General features: G+C 44.9%; 1 protein-coding gene across 1 annotated transcript in view; it reads right to left on the bottom strand.

Annotated features, from left to right (window-relative positions):
* Positions 1-3,977: 3,977 nt before the first annotated feature.
* The window catches only part of CERS6 (ceramide synthase 6), a 131,313-nt gene continuing 116,453 nt past the window's right edge, over positions 3,978-18,837 (bottom strand). The window contains exons 9-12 of the mRNA XM_056861264.1: positions 12,250-12,406; positions 11,185-11,212; positions 8,089-8,092; positions 3,978-4,142 (exon numbers count right to left, since the gene is read on the bottom strand). Coding sequence (XP_056717242.1) covers positions 3,989-4,142; positions 8,089-8,092; positions 11,185-11,212; positions 12,250-12,406 — 343 coding nt within the window. The 3' untranslated portion in view covers positions 3,978-3,988. The remainder of the gene's footprint in view (positions 4,143-8,088; positions 8,093-11,184; positions 11,213-12,249; positions 12,407-18,837) is intronic.

Raw genomic sequence — 18,837 nt, 5'->3', positions numbered from 1 at the left:
TTCAGAACACAAATCCAGAAAGCCGAATTTTTTTTCTAGAAATCCATTATGATTGAACTTTTTTTTTTCTAGACCAGCAGTTCCTTGCACACACAGTAGCAGGAGACAGGTGCTTAGTGCGTACATCCCCAAAGGCATTTTCTGTACACCTCAATCCACCACTATACAGGGAATCTCCCTCTGAAGAAGGACTCCATCAGCACACTGGGATATCTATGGCAACGAATGGGGGAGGATATTCAATGTAAGTTGAATTGTAATAACCCTTCTACAGATCAACTACAGTTTCTACAGACCAGTTACTTTATAAAAGTGCTCAGGAGTTCCCTTTCCATCAAGCCTACTACCGCGCATCTCATCTCGACATGAATGTAACCAAAAGAATTCTGATGGTTAGTAGCGGTCTGTCCTAACCCCCTTCTTCAAAATAAATGGCTCGGAGTTCAGAAAAGACCAGCTATCTGTTCAAGACTTTGCCTCTAAGTAACACTAAGCATTCGAAAGATTCCCTCTCTCCTAATCAACGGAGTCCCCTCCAAATCAGTATTCATCATTAGCAGAAAAATTAATTGTGACTACCAATGTGTGTGTGTGTTCATTAGATTGCACTGTCAGCCTCTCATTCATGCCCATGCAGACCTAATTTTTCATTCAGGTGTCCCTTCATACCGTATAGAGGAATCCTGCTTAGCTGTACAGACCAAGGAACCAACCCAATTCGATGCTGCATGTAGCTTGCGCAGGGGCCCAATTCAGATCAGGACCGTGGAACCAGGGAGAATTTAACCCTCCCCTCACCACATGCGATTTCCCGCCCGACCTGAAACATACATATACTGACACAGGTAACTTCGTGTTTGCTCAACTGGGCAAGGAAGGTTTCACTCCCCATTTCTCAGCAGAATCTAGCCCCCTTGCACCTACTTTTGAAAACAAAAAGACAAAAACAACCCACAGCCCCCCGCAAACAAACCATTCATAGAAGTGCCAGCATCCTGTCTGGTTTGGTATTTAGTCTTGGGAAAAGTGAGTCTACATAAGAAGCAAAAGCCAACCTGTGATAACTCCTGAATTACAGTGTGGGGATGGAAACAGGAACACTAGTGGCAATTAACCTCTAACTAACTTAAATGGGTTATTGGTACTGTTTATTTCTGACCTATCATTCCTGCTTTTCAACTATTAAATTGGACAAAGCCTTCATTTGCCTTCTCCACCCTGGCTTTTCTGTAGAGAAACACCACAGCTATTTTCTTTTAACCTGTTGTTACTAACTGACTTTTCCAGGTGATTTGTTGAACTCACTTTGTGTAAGAGAGGTCCAACATCATGGTTTGGGTCCTGCAGAACATTTCTGATGACAGAAGAAGGAACTTTCCACGCCTCCCCCTCCCCTTGAACCCAAAATGACCCCTGAAATGCTGCTTGCGGGGTGGGGGGGAGGCAGGGGATCGCCATCTCCAAAACTCAGCACATCCCGGGTCTCAACATTTGTGAAGAGCTACAAACGGGACAGAGCAATTCAACATACCCCAATTCAGGGGGGTGAGGGGAGGATGCCTTCAACTTTGGTTGGTTTCAAAAATTTTAAAATAGCCATATTAATAAGAAATGATTACGGAACGGTAGGTCAGAGATAATCTTCTTTCCTCTCCAAAGTACAACAGCCATTCCCCAATCTCTCCGGTACAAGACAAATCCATGGCAAATACTGCATGGCTCAACAAATGTTCATGCGAGATTCTGTTACAGAGGTGGGGAGAAGGAAGCAAAAATTTTGGTTCAAAATAGCTTCTAGCGGCGACACCGATCTTATGATTTGTAGGAGGCCGTTTCATGCTTCCAGGGTATTCCCATCTATACTGCTGCAGGAAGTTCTTTGGCACACGCCTTTCTTCTGTGCATAGCACGGCTACAGAACGAAACTGCGCAGAGAAACACATAGAAAACTTGTAATTGGCTGACACTTGCTTGGCTAGGTAGAGAAATATCTTCTGTGATAAGGATCGTTTGTAAAATCAGGAAGCTTCAAATTGAGAATTAAAAAAAACAACAACAAAAGAACAAATACTTTTTTCGTAAGGCGCAACCCACCCACCCCTGATTTCTTGTGGGAACATTTCTAACAATTACAGATACATCTTTGCTCTGCTGCCAAAGAAAAAAGTAAGGGGAGCGTTCACCTCCAGCTCTACCTCTCTAATAATTAAAATGAGGTTTGGCGGTTTTGTGTAAATTTCTATACAGGCACATCCAGCAAGCGGTTTCTCCGGCTCCCAGGTTGGGCACAGAATCTGGAAATGTGGCAAGTGCTGCTGGTTAAGGCAGGTATGTTTCTCCCACACACACACACATGAAGGGTGGGAGAAAATAATACAGCGATAAGATTTATGCAGTCATTGCTAGAGCAGGGGAGTCTGCTGCTGCTGACCACGGTGGTCCCACAACTGAATCGGAGTGGCCTTGAAGAACGGGGAGGGGGGAGCTCTCCACCCTCCAAATCAGAGCCTCTTGGGTGTGCACCTGGCACACAACCTGCCAAGGGCACGTAAGGAAAGGAAGATTGCTTCGAAGCAGATCTTGCTGGAATGCGCCCTCAATTAATCTGGAGAGCATTTGCATCTATGCACTAAAATAAACCTCATGTGGTAGTGTAATGCCTAATTTTCCACCCACAGTGGGTAAGGAGGCAAATCTGTCTCGGCTGAGCTGCGGACTGCAGGTCGGGGTGTGTGACATGACATACCGCTCCGTGCTGAATATTTCCCTTCCTATAGAAAACAAGCCTGGAATCCTTCTCCTAACATGCTTGTTTACTTCATGCAGGGAATAATTTTGTATGGGGAAGCATTCGGTCATGTGACAGACCTCCGGTTTCAAATGGTACCGTCCAGAGCCAGCTTTACCAACACCTCTGCAGTTGGCGAAAATTAATGAATTCTCTCTCCCTCTAATATGCTGCCTCAATGCATTCTGAGTTCTAATACTCTGCACCTCTCATCCATGTTATTTCTAATAAGCATTTAATTTATTTCTGTCTTCTTTATCCTATTGCTATTTCTCCAGATATGAAGTATAACTTTTGGGGTCATGGTTTTAGGCTTGTGTAAATGCTCACACACACACACACACGCACACACCCAGCACCTCAGCATGAAAGCTATACAACAATCTTGTTGAGAGATTAAATTTTTGCAAGATGGGAGACTTCTGCAAGAGGAGGTCATTGCACTTGGTGTAAACATAGCTTGGGTGTCTGCACAAACAGTGAAGTCTCTTCTATTCTAATTCACCACCAACTTTGCAGTTTAAAAAAATGCTAAAATCCCGTCCTATGGTGACTAGTTTAGTCTGAATCATTAAACTGACCCCCACTAGAGGCTACTTAAACATGAACACACCATTTCCAAAACTTTATAAGGGGGGGGAGGGGAATAGCAACCACCCTTTGTGATTGTGCTGGCAATCTCAAAATCCAGCATCCTTCAGCACAAAAACGGCCAAGAGGTCTGAAAACCGAAGGAGGACTTTTGGTGGGAATGAAATTCAAGAAGATGCCTAAAGTGTCCGGCCAGTTTGGCCAGTCATAGGAAGAAGACGTACCTCAACCTGGCAATCTCTAGCTTGGTTACAGACCACAAGAAAATCTCTAGGAGGTTCCCGTTCACCTGCAAGTCACCCCCAAATAATATATCTATCTATATATAAAAAATAATAGTGACTACAGAAGAAAATACTGCTCCCATCTGGTCATTATATACAAATACAGCATGCCTACATACAGAGGATGGTGTGGCGCTGTCATTCACAAACAGGAAATACGTAGTGCACTATCAGAATAATTTAAATATATTAAGTTTTTTTTCTGATGTCGACAGAAAGAATAAGGAAAGAAAAATAAGAGCGAGACCCAGCATTCATAACTTATTTACTTCCTGTAGCAAACAGTTCATTTTGTTTGTGTAATCAGTTGCTTAATCTGGGGAAATTAGTGTTCCTCCACAGAATTGCCACCGGTGAGGTAGCCGTTTGTCCCGTTCGCTCCGCTGGTCCCATTGGTGGTGGCAGAGCTGAGGGGGATCTTTGAATGAGGAGGCGAGGGCTCTTCGTCCGAGCTCGACTCGACGTCGCTGCGGTCATCCCTTGCCTGCAAAACAAGGAAGAAGAAGAAGAAGCGGAAAGCACACCGGAAGCCGTTGCGCGAGAGAAACAAGTTGGACCGTCCTCTTAGCTTAACCCACGTCGCAGATGTTAAGAACCATCAAGCATTTAGCGTCTTATGTTCCTCTGCCTCAGACTGAGAGTTAAACTATTTCCATGCACCTGTCTTGTTTGCGTGTAACGTGTATGTGTGGGTGTATGGTGGGTGTTGTAGACGAGGAGTAATTACAGCATCAAGGGGCATGCAAGGGAGGCAAGCTCAATTCCCCTCCCCATCCTTACCACCTAGTTTCCCTGAGGCCAACTGATGTCAATGTTGGAGCTAGATTTGGGGAAGGAGGAGATTAGGTAACAAAGTGCAGTCAAATTTGACCGGGAAGGAGGAAATGGGTTAGTTCCCCTCATCTGAAGAAGAAAAGCCGTTCAGTAAAGCCTTTGATAAAGTCCCCCATGATCTTCTTGAAACAAAGCTAGTAAAATGTGGGCTGGACACTGCTACTGTTAGGTGGATTGGTAATTGGTTGACCAACCGAACCCAAAGGGTGCTCATTAATGGCACAACTTCATCCTGGAGAGGAGTGACCAGTGGGGTGCCACAGGGGCCTGTCCTGGGACCGGTACTATTTAATATTTTTATAAATAACTTGGATGATGGAATAGAGAGCATGCTAATCAAATTTGCAGATGACACCAAGTTAGGAGGGGTAGTTAATACCCCGGAGGGTAGGGTCAGAGTTCAGAATGACCTCGATAGACTGGAGAGCTGGGCCATAAGCAATAAAATGGATTTCAATAGGGAGAGGTATAAAGTACTTCACCTAGGCAGAAACAACATAAGGTACAGGATGGGAGATAGTTGGCTTGACAACAGTACATGTGAAATAGATCTGGGAGTCTTAGTGGACCACAAACTGAACATGAGTGTGATATGGTGGCTAAGAAAGCCAATGCAATTCTGGGCTGCATCAATAGGAGTACTGTGTCTAGATCAAGGAAAGTAATACTACCACTGTATTCTCTATTGGTCAGACCTCACTTGGAATACTGTGTCCCGTTTTGGGCTCCACAATTTAAGAAAGATGTTGACAAGTTGGAGCGTGTCCAGAGGAAGGTGACCAGAATGGTCCAAGGTCTGGAATCCATGCCCTATGAGGAGAGGGAGTTGGGTTTGTTTAGTTTGGAGAAGAGAATGTTGAGGGGAGACATGATAGCCATGTTTAAATATTTGAAGGGATGTCACGTTGATGAGGGAACTAGCTTGTTCTCTGTTGCTCCTCAGATTAGGACACGGAGTAATCGATTTAAACTAATAGGAAAGAGATTCCACCTAAACATTAGGAAGAACTTTCTGACGGTGAGGGCTGTTCGATGGTGGAATGTGCTGCCTCGGAGGGTGGTGGAGTCCCAGTCGTTGGAGGTCTTTAAGCAGAGGCTAGATGGCCATCTGTTGGGAGTGCTTTGATTGTGGGATCCTGCATGGCGGGGGGAGGGTTGGGGTCACTGGGGATGTGGGGGGAGGTAGTTGTTAATTTTCTGCATTGTGCAGGGGGTTGGACTAGATGACCCTGGTGGTCCCTTCCAACTCTATGATTCTAAGAGTTGGTTTTTATATGCCAACTTTCTCTACCACTTAAGGCAGAATCAAACCGGCTTACAATCACCTTCCCTTCCCCTTCCCACAACAGACACCCTGTGAGGTAAGTGAGGCTGAGAGAGTGTGACTAGCCCAAGGTCACCCAGCTGGCTTCATGTGTAGGAGTGGGGAAACAAATCCGGTTCACCAGATTAGTGTCCGCCGCTCATGTGGAGGAGTGGGGAATCAAACCCAGTTCTCCAGATCAGAGTCTACCGCTCCAAACCACTGCTCTTCACCACGCTGGCCATCTGCATGCCTTGCTCAATGTTAAAATTAATCTGTCCCCACAACTTTATACCAGAACAGTACAGACAGTTCAATAAAAATGTGATCAGCTAATTACACCTAGTTTTCCCCCTGCTACATCCCCTCTCTCGTGTTCTCTTATATCTACACTCCATGGCCCATACAACTTAATTTGTGGGCACTTTCATTTGTGGCACACTTTCCTACTAATCTGGAGCACCCTGTTCGATTCCCCACTCCTCCACATGAAGCCTGTTGGGTGACCTTGGGCCAGTCACAGTTCTCTCAGGACTCTCTCAGCCCATGCGGAGGCAGGCAATAGCAAAACCACCTCTGAGCATCTCTTGCCTTGAAAACCCTACTGGGATTGTCATAAATCAGCTGCGACTTGACAGCACACACACCCAAACCCTTTCCTCCGATACCTTATCAACCTTACTTTTCCTGAGCTTTATAACAAGCAAATTTTTATCTCAACCACTTCTGCATTAAAAACTAATCAAAAAACCCCCCTTCAGCCTCTGAACCACCCGTGCTGGTACTCAACTCCTGCTAATCCAAGCCCCATCTATTTTCAGAACTCCTTTATCAACCCCTTCCATCTCTTCGAAGCACTCAATTGCACATACAACTAATATTGCTTGAGATATATTTTGGAGAATGAGAGGCTGGTAAATTGGCAAAAAAAAAGGTTAGGTCACCCATTAGCCACTGCTATGTTACACTTCCTTCCTTCCTTCTTCCTTTCTCCCACCTCCATACCCACAAGGAAGAGGAAAGGTACAGTAGGAGCCATGCCGGAAGAAGAAGAAGAAAAAATACTACAATTGTTACATGCATATCTTCTGCTTCTCTCCTTTATTTCTATTTCTTTTGCAATTGGATCAATGAACAAGGAAGAAGGAGGAGGATTGGTTTTTATATGCCGACTTTCTTAAGGGAGAATCAAACCACTTAAGGGAGAATCAAACCGGCTTACAATCACCTTCCCTTTCCCTCCCCACAACAGACACCCTGTGAGGTCGGTGGGGCTGAGAGAGCTCTAAGAGCTGTGACTAGCCCAAGGTCACCTAACTAGCTTCGGGTGCAGGAGTGGGGAATCACACCGGGTTCTCCAGATTAAAGCCCACAGCTCCAAACCACCGCTCTTAACCACTACACCACGCTGGCTATGTGGAAATCCCACAAGGCACCAGATTGAAATCCAGTGTGAGCCAGTGCGATGCAGTGGTTAGTGGATCGGACTAGGGTCGTGGACTCCTAGGTTCATATCCCCACTTTGTCATGGAAGCTTGCTGGGTCACCTTGAGCCAGCCACACAGGTGGTTTCCATACAGTGACAGGCTTGTGCGGTTTCCCCTTTGCTTCTGAGGCCGCCAATATAGAACAGTGGCAATGGGGCTTCCACGTGGCAGGTTTCCCTGTAGTTCCCTTGCCCCAGTCACTCGCAGCAGACATCCCTTCTACCGTGGGCCATTGGGCCCTTTTCAGGGTTTTTTTTAAAAATCAACAGTTGAATATTGTTGTATCACCATAATGTTAGAATAATGTGCATATCAGATTCTCTGATTTCACAGCTTTCATGTTTTTAAAAAGTCTCTAGTCCCTTTCGTTGAGGATATAAGCCTTTCCTCATATATCTCTGCAAAGAAAAGGGGATAAAATGTACTATAAAAAATGAAAGCTGCGAATTCATGCAAACCTGATATGCGTGTTATTATAATGTTATATCAGTATATTGATATTCTACTGCAGTTTTCTTTTTAAAGCCCCCCTGCAGACGGAGTCAGGGAAAACGGCTACCCTCCAAGCCGGGAAGTCTGAACTTTCCCACCCACACAGCAGCCATCCAAGCTTTGTTGCCATCTTCCCTAAAACTTCACAGGAAAGCAGGCTTCAGAAAGATTAAGGAAAAGCTGAGGAAACTCCAGGAGGTGCATGCACGCACCACAACGCTCTGGCGAAGCAGGGAAAAACCCACTTCCTAACAGCATTGAACCCTGGGCAAATAATTTGTGCGGACATGACCACACTCTCGGACTAACCTACCTCACAGGGTTGTTGTGAGGATAAAATAGAGGAGATGAGAGCAGTGTAAGCCCCCTTAGGATAAAGGTGGAGTATGTGTGTGTAAAGTGCCATCAAGGTGGAGTATAAATGATGTAAATTAAAAAAAATAGACTGGGATCAGAACACTAATTCCAATTGGAAGCTCTCTGGTAGGTGTCCCTTATGACATGTCACACAGCAGTAACGGTAAAAAAAAAAGTGAAGATAATTGAGGATGTTAATTCAATAAGAAATAATAGAATCATAGAGTTGGAAGGTACCACCAGGGTCATCTAGTCCAACCCCCTGCACAATGCAGGAAATGCACAACTATCTCCCCCCACACACACACCCAGTGACCAGAAGATGGCCAAGATGCCCTCCCTCTCATCAGAGTAAGGTTTTGTTTGAATGTTGCCAGCAGAAGTCTGCACACACCGACCAGGAGGACTCATTGGTATTTAATATGGTAGGGGCGGTCTTGAGGAAAGGAGAAGGAGGCACAAAATAGGGAGGGGGGATTTTAACTGGGGAGCCTGGACAAACTAAGACAGCACTGATAGTACCATGTCACTTAGAGGAGGGCAGGGAGCTGTTCCTTTTGGCAGCAGAGGATAGGAGTTGAAGTAATGTGTTCAAATTGCGGGAGGAAAAGTACTGGCTGGATATTAGGGAAAAAAATTTTACAGTGAGAATTATTCGACAGTGGAATTAGCTACCTAGGGAGATGGTGAGCTCCCTCTCACTGGCAGTTTTTAAGCAGAGGCTGGACAAGCACTTGTCAGGGATGCTCTCGGCTGATCCTGCGTTAAGCAGGGGGTTGGACTAGATGGCCTGTATGGCCCCTTCTAACTCTATAGCCATTTATGCAGGGTTGATTTTGCTCCTCGCTCAATGCTGATTTTTTAAATCTGACCTTTAAAATGACTATTCACGGTCCCGATGCAAGAGGAGAAAGTCAAACAAATTCCACCCCCCCACTCGCCTGCTCTTTCATTCCTTCGTTTGCATAACCATTATCGATAGTCGTTTGCATAGCTAAGCCGCGGCTGGGATTCTGCATGCTTCCTTCAGTGAATGCTTCGATGCGGGGGTGGAGCAAATACAAAAGGTCGCGTTAAAGGGGCTCTTAAGAAACACGAAGCAGGTATGCGCCGGCTTTGCAGTGACGGCTGGAATGACGGTTCAGCGTGAAGAAATTTTTAAAAAAATGTGCGGGGCACTTCAGCCTGGAATGTGCTGCTAATTACCAAGCATAAATGGCCTATGATTACCAAGCATAAATGGCCCAGAATATCCCAGAGACAGACTGTATGAGTGGCATCTGGCACAGGGGCTGGCAGGAAGTTCACAAAGGGAAGATGCTGAACTGAAAACAAAGGAGCTTCAAACGAGGCTGATTGATTAGTACTGGGGGCTACACTGAGGCGTGAGTGAAATGGCAGGCGTGTGAGTCTGAAGTGTGTAATGAAGCCTGGCACCGCAAAAAAAAATTCTGATTCTAAAGGGCCTGCAGGATCTAGATGGGTGTCTATTCCAAGTCTGTTTGAGGTTTCATACATTCATTCAAACAGTCTATTTACACTTTCAGATTTCAGACCAGGATCACTCTTCTTCCCTTTTAAAAAATATCTCATTATGTGTTGGCATTTAAATTACAAAATGTAAAGAAAAGGCAAAGTGATAGAAGAACGGGGTAACCGGGGTGTGTGTGGATAGGATGTCTTAGTAGAGCATTGGTTTGGAGCATAGTGTTACTATTTCATAGGGCAAAGGCAGCAAAATGTTCAAGGGTTGTCAGAGAAAGATAGCTTCAAAGAGTCAGTGGATATGTTTACCTAGAGAACAAAATTAAACTGAAATCCACAGAGCCTGAGCCTGAGAAGGGTGGCGTTTGGGGAGGAGAGGGCCTTCAATATAGTATAATGCCTTAGCCTTCCAAAGTGGCCATTTTCTCCAGCTGAAATGATCTCTCTTGCCTGGAGATCAGTTGTAATAGCTGGAGATCTCCAGCCACCACTTGGTAGATGGCAACCCTACCTTGTACAGAGGAGAGAGATTTTTCTCCAAACTTGGGGGAGCCCCCAATTTGCAGACAGATCTTAAATGGTAAGGGGAGGTGGAAAATAAAAAGTTTTATAATGCTGAGATTTCACAGGATCTCCATACAAGATCTCAGCAGCCATTTTTGGATCACCTAGGTAACACTCATAATCCAAAATGGCTGCTGCAGCTTTGCTTCAGCACTGGAGGTGAATCGGGGAAAGAAAGAGTGGGCAATGAGTCAAGGCAAGGCGAGAAGGAAGGTGGGGTGACTGGAAGAAACGAAAAATGGAGCAGAAAGGGTGGTGGTGGAAATGGGTACAGCAGGGAGTAAAGAAAGCAAGGAAAATGGAAACATGGCAAGGAGGAAAAGCAGGAAGAACAGGAGAGAAAGTGGCAGATGGGCGCATGAGATGGGTAGGTGGGACAGAGGCAAGGGAGGAAGGAAGGAAGCAGGAAAAAAGAGTAAAGCAATGGAGGGAAAATGGAGATGAGGGAATGAGTTTCCCCATGCGAGCCCCCCCCCCCATATATGTACGATGGTCAGTTCAACCTACAGGCTGGAAAATACTAACAAAACTCTTCCATAAATGAATGTTATTCTCACTCAGGGAGAATAAGCCAAAAAAGTTAAGTTACTCTGGGTTCCGAAGCATCCTCACATAGACTTGCATGCAATTTCAGTTCTTCCCTCCGCCCCGGTTATCTGCAGGGGTGAGGATGAAGGGTGACATTTTTCTTTTTAAAGCTCAGCTTGGGAACGCTTGAGGAGACCACTAGAGTTTGGTCTTTCCCATTTTCAAAGAGTTCTTTCCACAACAGGTGTCAACAGAAACCAAAGTCAGTATTTATTTTTATCTTCCACACCTAGGAGCTCTGCCCAGAAGTATAATACATGGAATAACTGTTCGGTCTTTTCCACACCAAAGAGCTTGCAATAATTATGCGAAACAAAAGTAGATGCAGAGAAGCAAACTATGGAAGGGAAAAGAGAAGGTTACTGAAAATCATGAAACATGGAGGTAAACGTACTGCTCCCTGGGGGAAACTTACATGCAAAGGGTTCCACTTCCCAGCCTTCAAAGGCAGCACAAAGAAAACAACCAAGAACGTTAAGAAATACTGTATATTGTTTGGTGAGAAATGAATGGCTATTGGTGAGGACACAGGGGGCGAAAATGCAGCCTTGAGACACCACCCTGGCAACCCTCAGGCTTAAGTTTGAAAGGGAAAAGGGCTGGTGATCAGACCTGCATGGAAGCCACCCGCGTTGACCCAAAAACGTTGTATCTTAGCTCCCATGGTCAAAAATGAGCGGAGGTTTCGCCTGCTGGAAATGCTCAGAGCCGAACCACATCGGGTATTTTTAAAGATGCGTTGCTAAGAATTTTTTGCGTGTCAAAATATAATCCATGAATGTGTATGAACTTGCCAGTATTCCCACTAGGCAGCTGGAACTGGTCCCACCCTGCTGAAAAGTCCACACGGTAGCAAACCTAGGCTTGTCACTGCAGGACCTCTTTGCCGCCCTGATAGAGAAAACCGCCCCAGAGAAAATCCAGTGCAATCATAAACTGAACCTTCAAGGGGACCAATTCACGTTCAGCTCAACGAGAGTATTCAGGGTCAAATGACACATGGTTTTTGGGACCTGTTTTGGGATCCTCTGTTTAGCCACAAAAAGCAGCCGGGGAGACCCAATCAGGATTAGGATTGGGGGAGTTGGGAAAGGAGTTTAACTCTTTCTCTGCCTATGCCCTTTCCTCAGTTGAAAGCATTCTTTCCCAGTGCTTTTTTTATCCCTGATGGAGGGAGGATGTAACCATATTGTTTGTCTTTTTTCACTGCCCCCCCTTCACAGCTGCTTTCTGAAGCTAAATTACTCATTGGGTGATCTAATGATGGACTTCCAAAGTCATAAGCTGTTCAGTCCTCAGGTGGTCAGCACTGAACATACGATGCTGTGCTTAACGGAGATCATTCCAAGTCACAGCAACACAGCTCTCGAGTGCAGCTCGTGTTACAAAATAAGTCATTTAATGCACAAAGAATATTTATTTTGCAAGCCAGAAGAAATTAAAAAGTAGCAACACTGGAAAAAATTGTTCTCTTACCTTGCCTTTAGAAATAGCTTTGTAAGCTGCTTTTACTATTAGGTAAGACCAAAAATAGTGGAGGACTTGAAGGGTCAGAAGTAAAATGACAAAGAACGACCAGGAAGGAAAGGTGCCAATAACTGCAGGCAGCTCAAATAATACTGTGTTCAGTATCCTGAAGAAAGGAGAAAGGGAGGAGAGAGGTCAATGTGGAAGTACAGATAAATGGTTCATCTACTGGAGTTGATTCTCCCACCCCTCCCCTTATTACCTGCGGAAGGAACACAGCATGCAAGCTAGTAGCTCATGGATCTCACCCACACAAACTGTTCTTTGTGATGTACCTGCTCAAAGGATGCCTTAGCACCAGCACAATGACTTCGCACATTTGTTTCAAGAACTACAATCCTCCACAGTGCTTTTTTACTCTCTCATTTAGATTTCAAATGTGTCACTGGCCACCAAGATTAAGTTAATTCATGCCATCGTATATTCTGTTACTATGTACGGATGTGAAAGCTGGACAGTGAAGAAAGCTGATAGGAACAAAGTAGATTCCTCTGAAATGTGGTGTTGGAGAAGAGCGTTACGGATACCGTGGACTGCCCAAAAAAGGCAAATCAGTGGGTTATAGATCAAATCAAGCCTGAACTGACCCTAGAAGCTAAAATGACTACACTGAGGCTATCGTATTTTGATCACATTATGAGAAGACAAGAGTCACTGGAAAAGACAGTCATGCTAGGAAAAGTTGAGGGCAGCAGGAGAAGAGGAAGACCCAACAAGAGATGGATTGACTCAATAAAGGAAGCCACAGCCTTCAATTTGCAAGATCTGAGCAAGGCTGTCAAAGATAGGACATTTTGGAGGACGTTGCTTCATAGGGTCGCCATGAGTCAGAAGCAACTTGACGGCACCTAACACACATACATTTGGATTTCAAGCAAGACCTTTCGATGAGCCGTAGTTGAATGTGCATGGATGAACATTTGTCTCTATTGTAATTTAGAGGTCCAGGGTACAGATCCTGCAGTGTGGCTTTTTATGTCCTTCTTCCCACAGGTATATGTCTGCAAATATTTAGGAATCCAGAAAGGATTCCCTTTTCTTGCTTGTTTTGAAGGAGTGGCTACTTTTTAGAATTGCCCTTTGACTTCCCCTCAGGAAACAACGTGCTGGCTCCAAGTTCCTGGCATGTCACACAATGCCACCACAAATACTTGGCCTGACTATTCTCTTTACCAAGATGGAGTGAAATTTTTTTCCCTTGAAGAGGAAGCTGTTTTGTTTCATGAGTATGAGTGAACAGTAATAAGTCAACAGTTCAATAATGTGGCAAAAATCAGTCATGGCTATTTTAAATGCAGCATTATTTATTTGCATCTGTTATTATTCAATAATAAATCTCAAATAATGTATTGAATTAAAGTGAGGGGGGAAACCTTAAAAAGCTCACTGAATTATAAGTTTGTAATACCAAATGTAACCACTAGATGGCAAGTTTATCAAGTTATTTTCAGTGGTTATTCTATGCTGCAGTGGGCTCCTGGCTGTAAATCCTCAGACACAGATTTGTTAAGCTAAATTCAAGTGCTTTGTAGTCCAGTTTCTGTGAGGAAAAGGAAAACTGTCAATTTAGCTGAGACGAAACCTTATACAGCAGACAGGGAAACACTGGGAATAGTGGTTTCAGGGCACGTGATAACAGCAATTTTGCTCAAGGTAAGTAGGTCTTGGTCTGATCAGTGCCTGCGTGGGAGTCCTCCTGTGGAAGCCTCCTTGAGTTCTTGCAATGAAAGAAAACAGGATATAACTATATAATAGGATATAAGTAAAACTAAAAGGGAGACTGAAACCAAGAAATCAGAAGAAGACAGACTGGGAAGGGCAGCCATGAAGGAGCTAGAAAATATTTTGAATGTAGAGATGTGTCACTGGCCACCAAGACTGGATTAATTCATGCCATCGTATTCCGTTACTATGTATGGGTGTGAAAGCTGGACAGAGAAGAAAGCTGATAGGAAGAAAGTAGATTCCTCTGAAATGTGGTGTTGGAGAAGAGTGTTACGGATACCGTGGACTGCCAAAAAAAAAAAAAGCAAATCAGTGGGTTATAGATCAAATCAAGCCTGAACTGACCCTAGAAGCTAAAATGACTACACTGAGGCTGTCGTATTTTGGTCACGTCATGAGACGACAAGAGTCACTGGAAAAGACAGTCATGCTAGGAAAAGTTGAGGGCAGCAGGAAAAGAGGAAGACCCAACAAGAGATGGATTGACTCAATAAAGGAAGCCACAGCCCTCAATTTGCAAGATCTGAGAAAGGCTGTCAAAGATAGGAAATTTTGAAGGACATTGATTCATAGGATCGCCATGAGTTGGAAGCAATTTGACGGCACTTAACACAATACACAAAACTGAGAAACGCAGAGGAAGGGAGGCTTAAGTTAAAGGTACAGAGAGAACACCTGAGCCTCAGTGGAGAACAGGATCTTGAAGTTCGGCTGGTAGAAGAAGAAGAGTTGGTTTTTATACCCTGATTTTCTCTACCTTTACGGACTCTCAAAGTGGCTTTCAATCACCTTCCCTTCCTCTCCCCACAACAGACACATTGTGAAGTAGGTGGGGTTGAGAGAGTTCTGAAAGAACTGTGACTAGCCCAAGGTCACCCAGCAGAGCCAACGTGGTGTAGTGGTTAAGAGCGGTGGTTTGGAGTGGTGGAGTCTGATCTGGAGAACCGGGTTTGATTCCCCACTCCTCCACAGGAGCAATGGACTCTAATCTGGTGAACTGGATTTGTTTCCCCACTCCTACACACGAAGCCAGCTGGGTGACCTTGGGCTAGTCATACTCTCTCAGCCCCATCTACCTCACAGGGTGTCTGTTGTGGGGAGGGGAAGGGAAGGTGATTGTAAGCCGGCCTGAGTCTCCCTTTAGTGGTAGAGAAAGTCGGCATATAAAAACCAACTCTTCTTCTTCTTCTTCTTCTTCTTCATGTTGAGGAGTGGGGAAACAAACTCGGTTTGTTTCTCTGGTTTGGCTCTCTGGTAGTGAATGATGCTTGAGGAAAAGGACACAGGAAGTTCAGAATTGATGCAAGAAGTGAAAAAGAAACCTCCAGAGAAACTTCACAGCCTTTACGAAGAGAAAGTGTAGTCTGGTCTGGGAAGTGGCAGAGAGGAGTGCTTTGGAAACTGGAAGTGAGAGCCAAGAGGGGTGGGAGAAAGAAGACTGTATCTGGAAAAGCAGGAATGAAGAGGGAAGTCGCCGAGGCTCAAGGAGGGCCGGGGCAAATATTGTTGGGAGTTCTGCCTCTTGTACGTCAATCAGTGCCAAAACCTTTAATGGCATAAAATATACAAGTCAGACAATAAAAATATTACATAAGCCAAACTATTACAGTTATAGAACAGCCTTCACTTCTTGAGTTTTATCAAAGCGCACTTTTATAATACTCTGCAGGAATCTGGCTACTTTCACCCTTATACTGGAAGAACTATTAGTCAGGAGAAAGAACACCTTCGCAGAATCAGAAAGTCCTGTCTTGTTTGCCAAGATGGGAGTTAAAAATTTGGATCGAGTTTCTGCATACTAAGCATAGTAAAAAAAAAGCGTGTGTGAGATAGTTGCCACTTGTACATTCTCCAGTGGTTCCACAAACTTTGCTCAGATATAAAGTTAGAAAAATTGCCATCAGGGTCACCCAGGGACCTCAACCAGGGTCTCCCCAGGAACAAATTTGCAGAACAAGACAAGTGAGATGGAAGGAGGTTACACTGTTCGGGAAATGTAGATCCAGCCCCGATCACCCCCTTCTGCTGTAACAGTGCCCCCCCCCCCCAGCTGCAGCAGAAGCAGCAATGGTGGCAGCTTCAGGTCGAGCTCCATGACCCATCCTACCGACTTGAGGCCCCAAACATTGCTTGAAGGAGGTCGGGCATTTTGTTTTGATCACATTTAACTTAAAAGGATAATCAAAGCCTTTATCAAACAAGCTACACAGCAGAGGCAAGTCTAAGAATGTAAGATGAGCCATGCTGGATCAGACCAAGGCCCATCAAGTCCAGCAATCTGTTCACACAGTGGCCAACCAGGTGCCTCTAGGAAGTCCACAAGCAAGACGACTGCAGCAGCACCATCCTGCCTGTGTTCCACAGCACCTAATATATTAGGCAAGCTCCTCTGATCCTGGAGAGAAGAGGTATACATCATGACTAGTATCCATTTTACTAGTAGCCATGAATAGCCCTCTCCTCCATGAACATGTCCATTTCCCTCTTAAAGCCTTCCAAGTTGGCAGCCATCACCACCTCCTGGGGCAGGTAGATCCACAATTTAACTATGCATTGTGTGAAGTCCCAGGACTGTCATTTTGTAGTTTTGAATACTGTTATAGAAAAGAAAAGCAAATTTCAGAATTTTATCACTTTCCTTTGGACTGGGCATCCTGAGAAATAACACTAGCGTCAGGTGCTTATATAGCTACAGATGGTGCAATCTGTACGCAAGTGAATTCACCCAGCAAGCCGTTCTAACAGATCTGTTGCTGGTGGAAACAAGACGTTGGAACTGTCGATAAAATTTCCTGTAGCGAAACAACATGCATTTTTCTTTCTTTTGTGTCTGTCTTTGTTATTTCTCCCTTCACTATATCTCTTTTTTGGGGGGGTACGTAAGTTTACCGCAGCTCCTGGCTTCTGACCCGATGCCGACCCAGCCTCAAAGGTCATTGCTGTTTCAACACTAATAAGCAATAAAAATGATGCAGGAAGCTCCAAAGCTTAGAAAGTCCTGGTAAGATCAAAAAGTCTGTCAGCTACTTAAATTAAATAAGGTGGTTATTTCATGTTTAATGGTGTGTTCCAAGATGTTCCGATGAACCTGGCCTGTTGCATTCAGAGTTCTATTCCTCTTTTTGCTCTTTGGCCACTTATCATGAATGCTAGCATTTCAAAAACTTTGTCGATGACTGCAAAGATCCTCAGCTCTTCAGAAGAACAGGAACAGAGGCACACAACACAGGCCTGAAAAAAATGCAAGTTCATAAAGGAGAGATCAAAAGTTCCAAGCCGAATGTAGCTACAGACGATAAAACGTTGTTATTAACCAGGCTGGTTTTTAATGATATGATGTGTATCCTTTGAGAACTTCTGTTACTTCTCTCCGAGGGCCGGGAGAGCTTTGCAAACAAAATGTGTCCCTGGATGGTGTGCTGTTTTTACCCCTTGTTGGTACTGCACCCTGTGCAGTGGTGCATTGAGTTTGCTGCGTTTCCCTTCATCCCACCCCCCCTTTGAAAGGTGACTGGTTGGTGGAGCAGCTTTTCCCATAGGCTCAGGGGTGAGATGGCTGAGAGGCTGTTTTTTCCCTTTGGGGCAGGGCAGCCTCCTGTCCAACGGAGCGACACTCTGGTAACAGCTGTAATTTGAGCAGAAACATCACCATGCCAATCTGGAGGTGCCTGAGCGTCACCCACATGCCCATTCCTGTCCGCTACGGATTAGTCTGTAACCGCTCTGTCCCAAGGGAGCGTTACACGTTTCATTACATCGATGTCACGAGATGGCACAGAGTGCCTGAACTCAGCTTAACTGCATTTTTCATCGCTTTGAGGGTCAGCGATAGACCGGGCAAGAGAAAATTGGGCAGGCAAAACAAACAAACAACCAAAAAAGCCAGCCTGTGGTCAAATCAGTCCATATCTCTCATCTTAAGATAATACCTGGGAGCCAGCGTGGTGTAGTGGTTGAGTGGTGGTTTGGAGCGGTGGAGTCTGATCTGGAGAACCGGGTTTGATTCCCCCACTCCTCCACAGGAGCGGCGGAGGCTAATCTGGTGAACTGGATTTGTTTCCCCACTCCGACACATGAAGCCAGCTGGGTGACCTTGGGCTAGCCACAGCTCTTTTAGATCTCTCTCAGCCCCACCTACCTCACAGGGTGTCTGTTGTGGGGAGGGGAAGGGAAGGTGATTGTAAGCCGGTTTTGATTCTCCCTTAAGTGGCAGAGAAAGTCGGCATATAAAAACCAACTCTTCTTTTTCTTCTTCTACTGTAGCTTTGCAGAGATAAGCACTGAGGATCAGCTTGGGGGTGTCTCCTTGGTTGAGCACTGTGGCCAACGCAGAGGGGAACGGCAGACAAAAGACTGGCAATAGTGACAAATGGATTTCGAAGTCCTTCACAGGAGCTGTCAGAAACTTAGAATCCTCTTTCAAAATAAGATAATTATCATAAAACCTTGGATCTACGCAGCATAAAAAAACAAAACAAAACCAACAAGATTTCAGCCCAGTCTGTACAGCAACAGACTCCTTAAGAATTCTTTCACAATGTCTGTCACATGAACACATGAAGCTGCCTTATACTGAGTCAGACCCCTGGTCCATCTAAGTCAGTATTGTCTGGTTCTTGTAGGTTATCTGGGCTGTGTAACCGTGGTCTTGGTATTTTCTTTCCTGACGTTTCACCAGCAGCTGTGGCAGGCATCTTCAGAGGAGTGACACTGAAGGACAGTGTCTCTCAGTGTCAAGTGTGTAGGAAGAGTTATATATAGTACTTCAGTGTTACTCCTCTGAAGATGCCTGCCACAGCTGCTGGCGAAACG

The sequence above is a fragment of the Euleptes europaea genome, chromosome 15, assembly GCF_029931775.1.
Source record: "Euleptes europaea isolate rEulEur1 chromosome 15, rEulEur1.hap1, whole genome shotgun sequence".
NCBI lineage: Eukaryota > Metazoa > Chordata > Lepidosauria > Squamata > Sphaerodactylidae > Euleptes > Euleptes europaea.
Note: the sequence above shows the minus strand (reverse complement) of the source record. Positions and strands in the feature narration are given on the sequence as shown.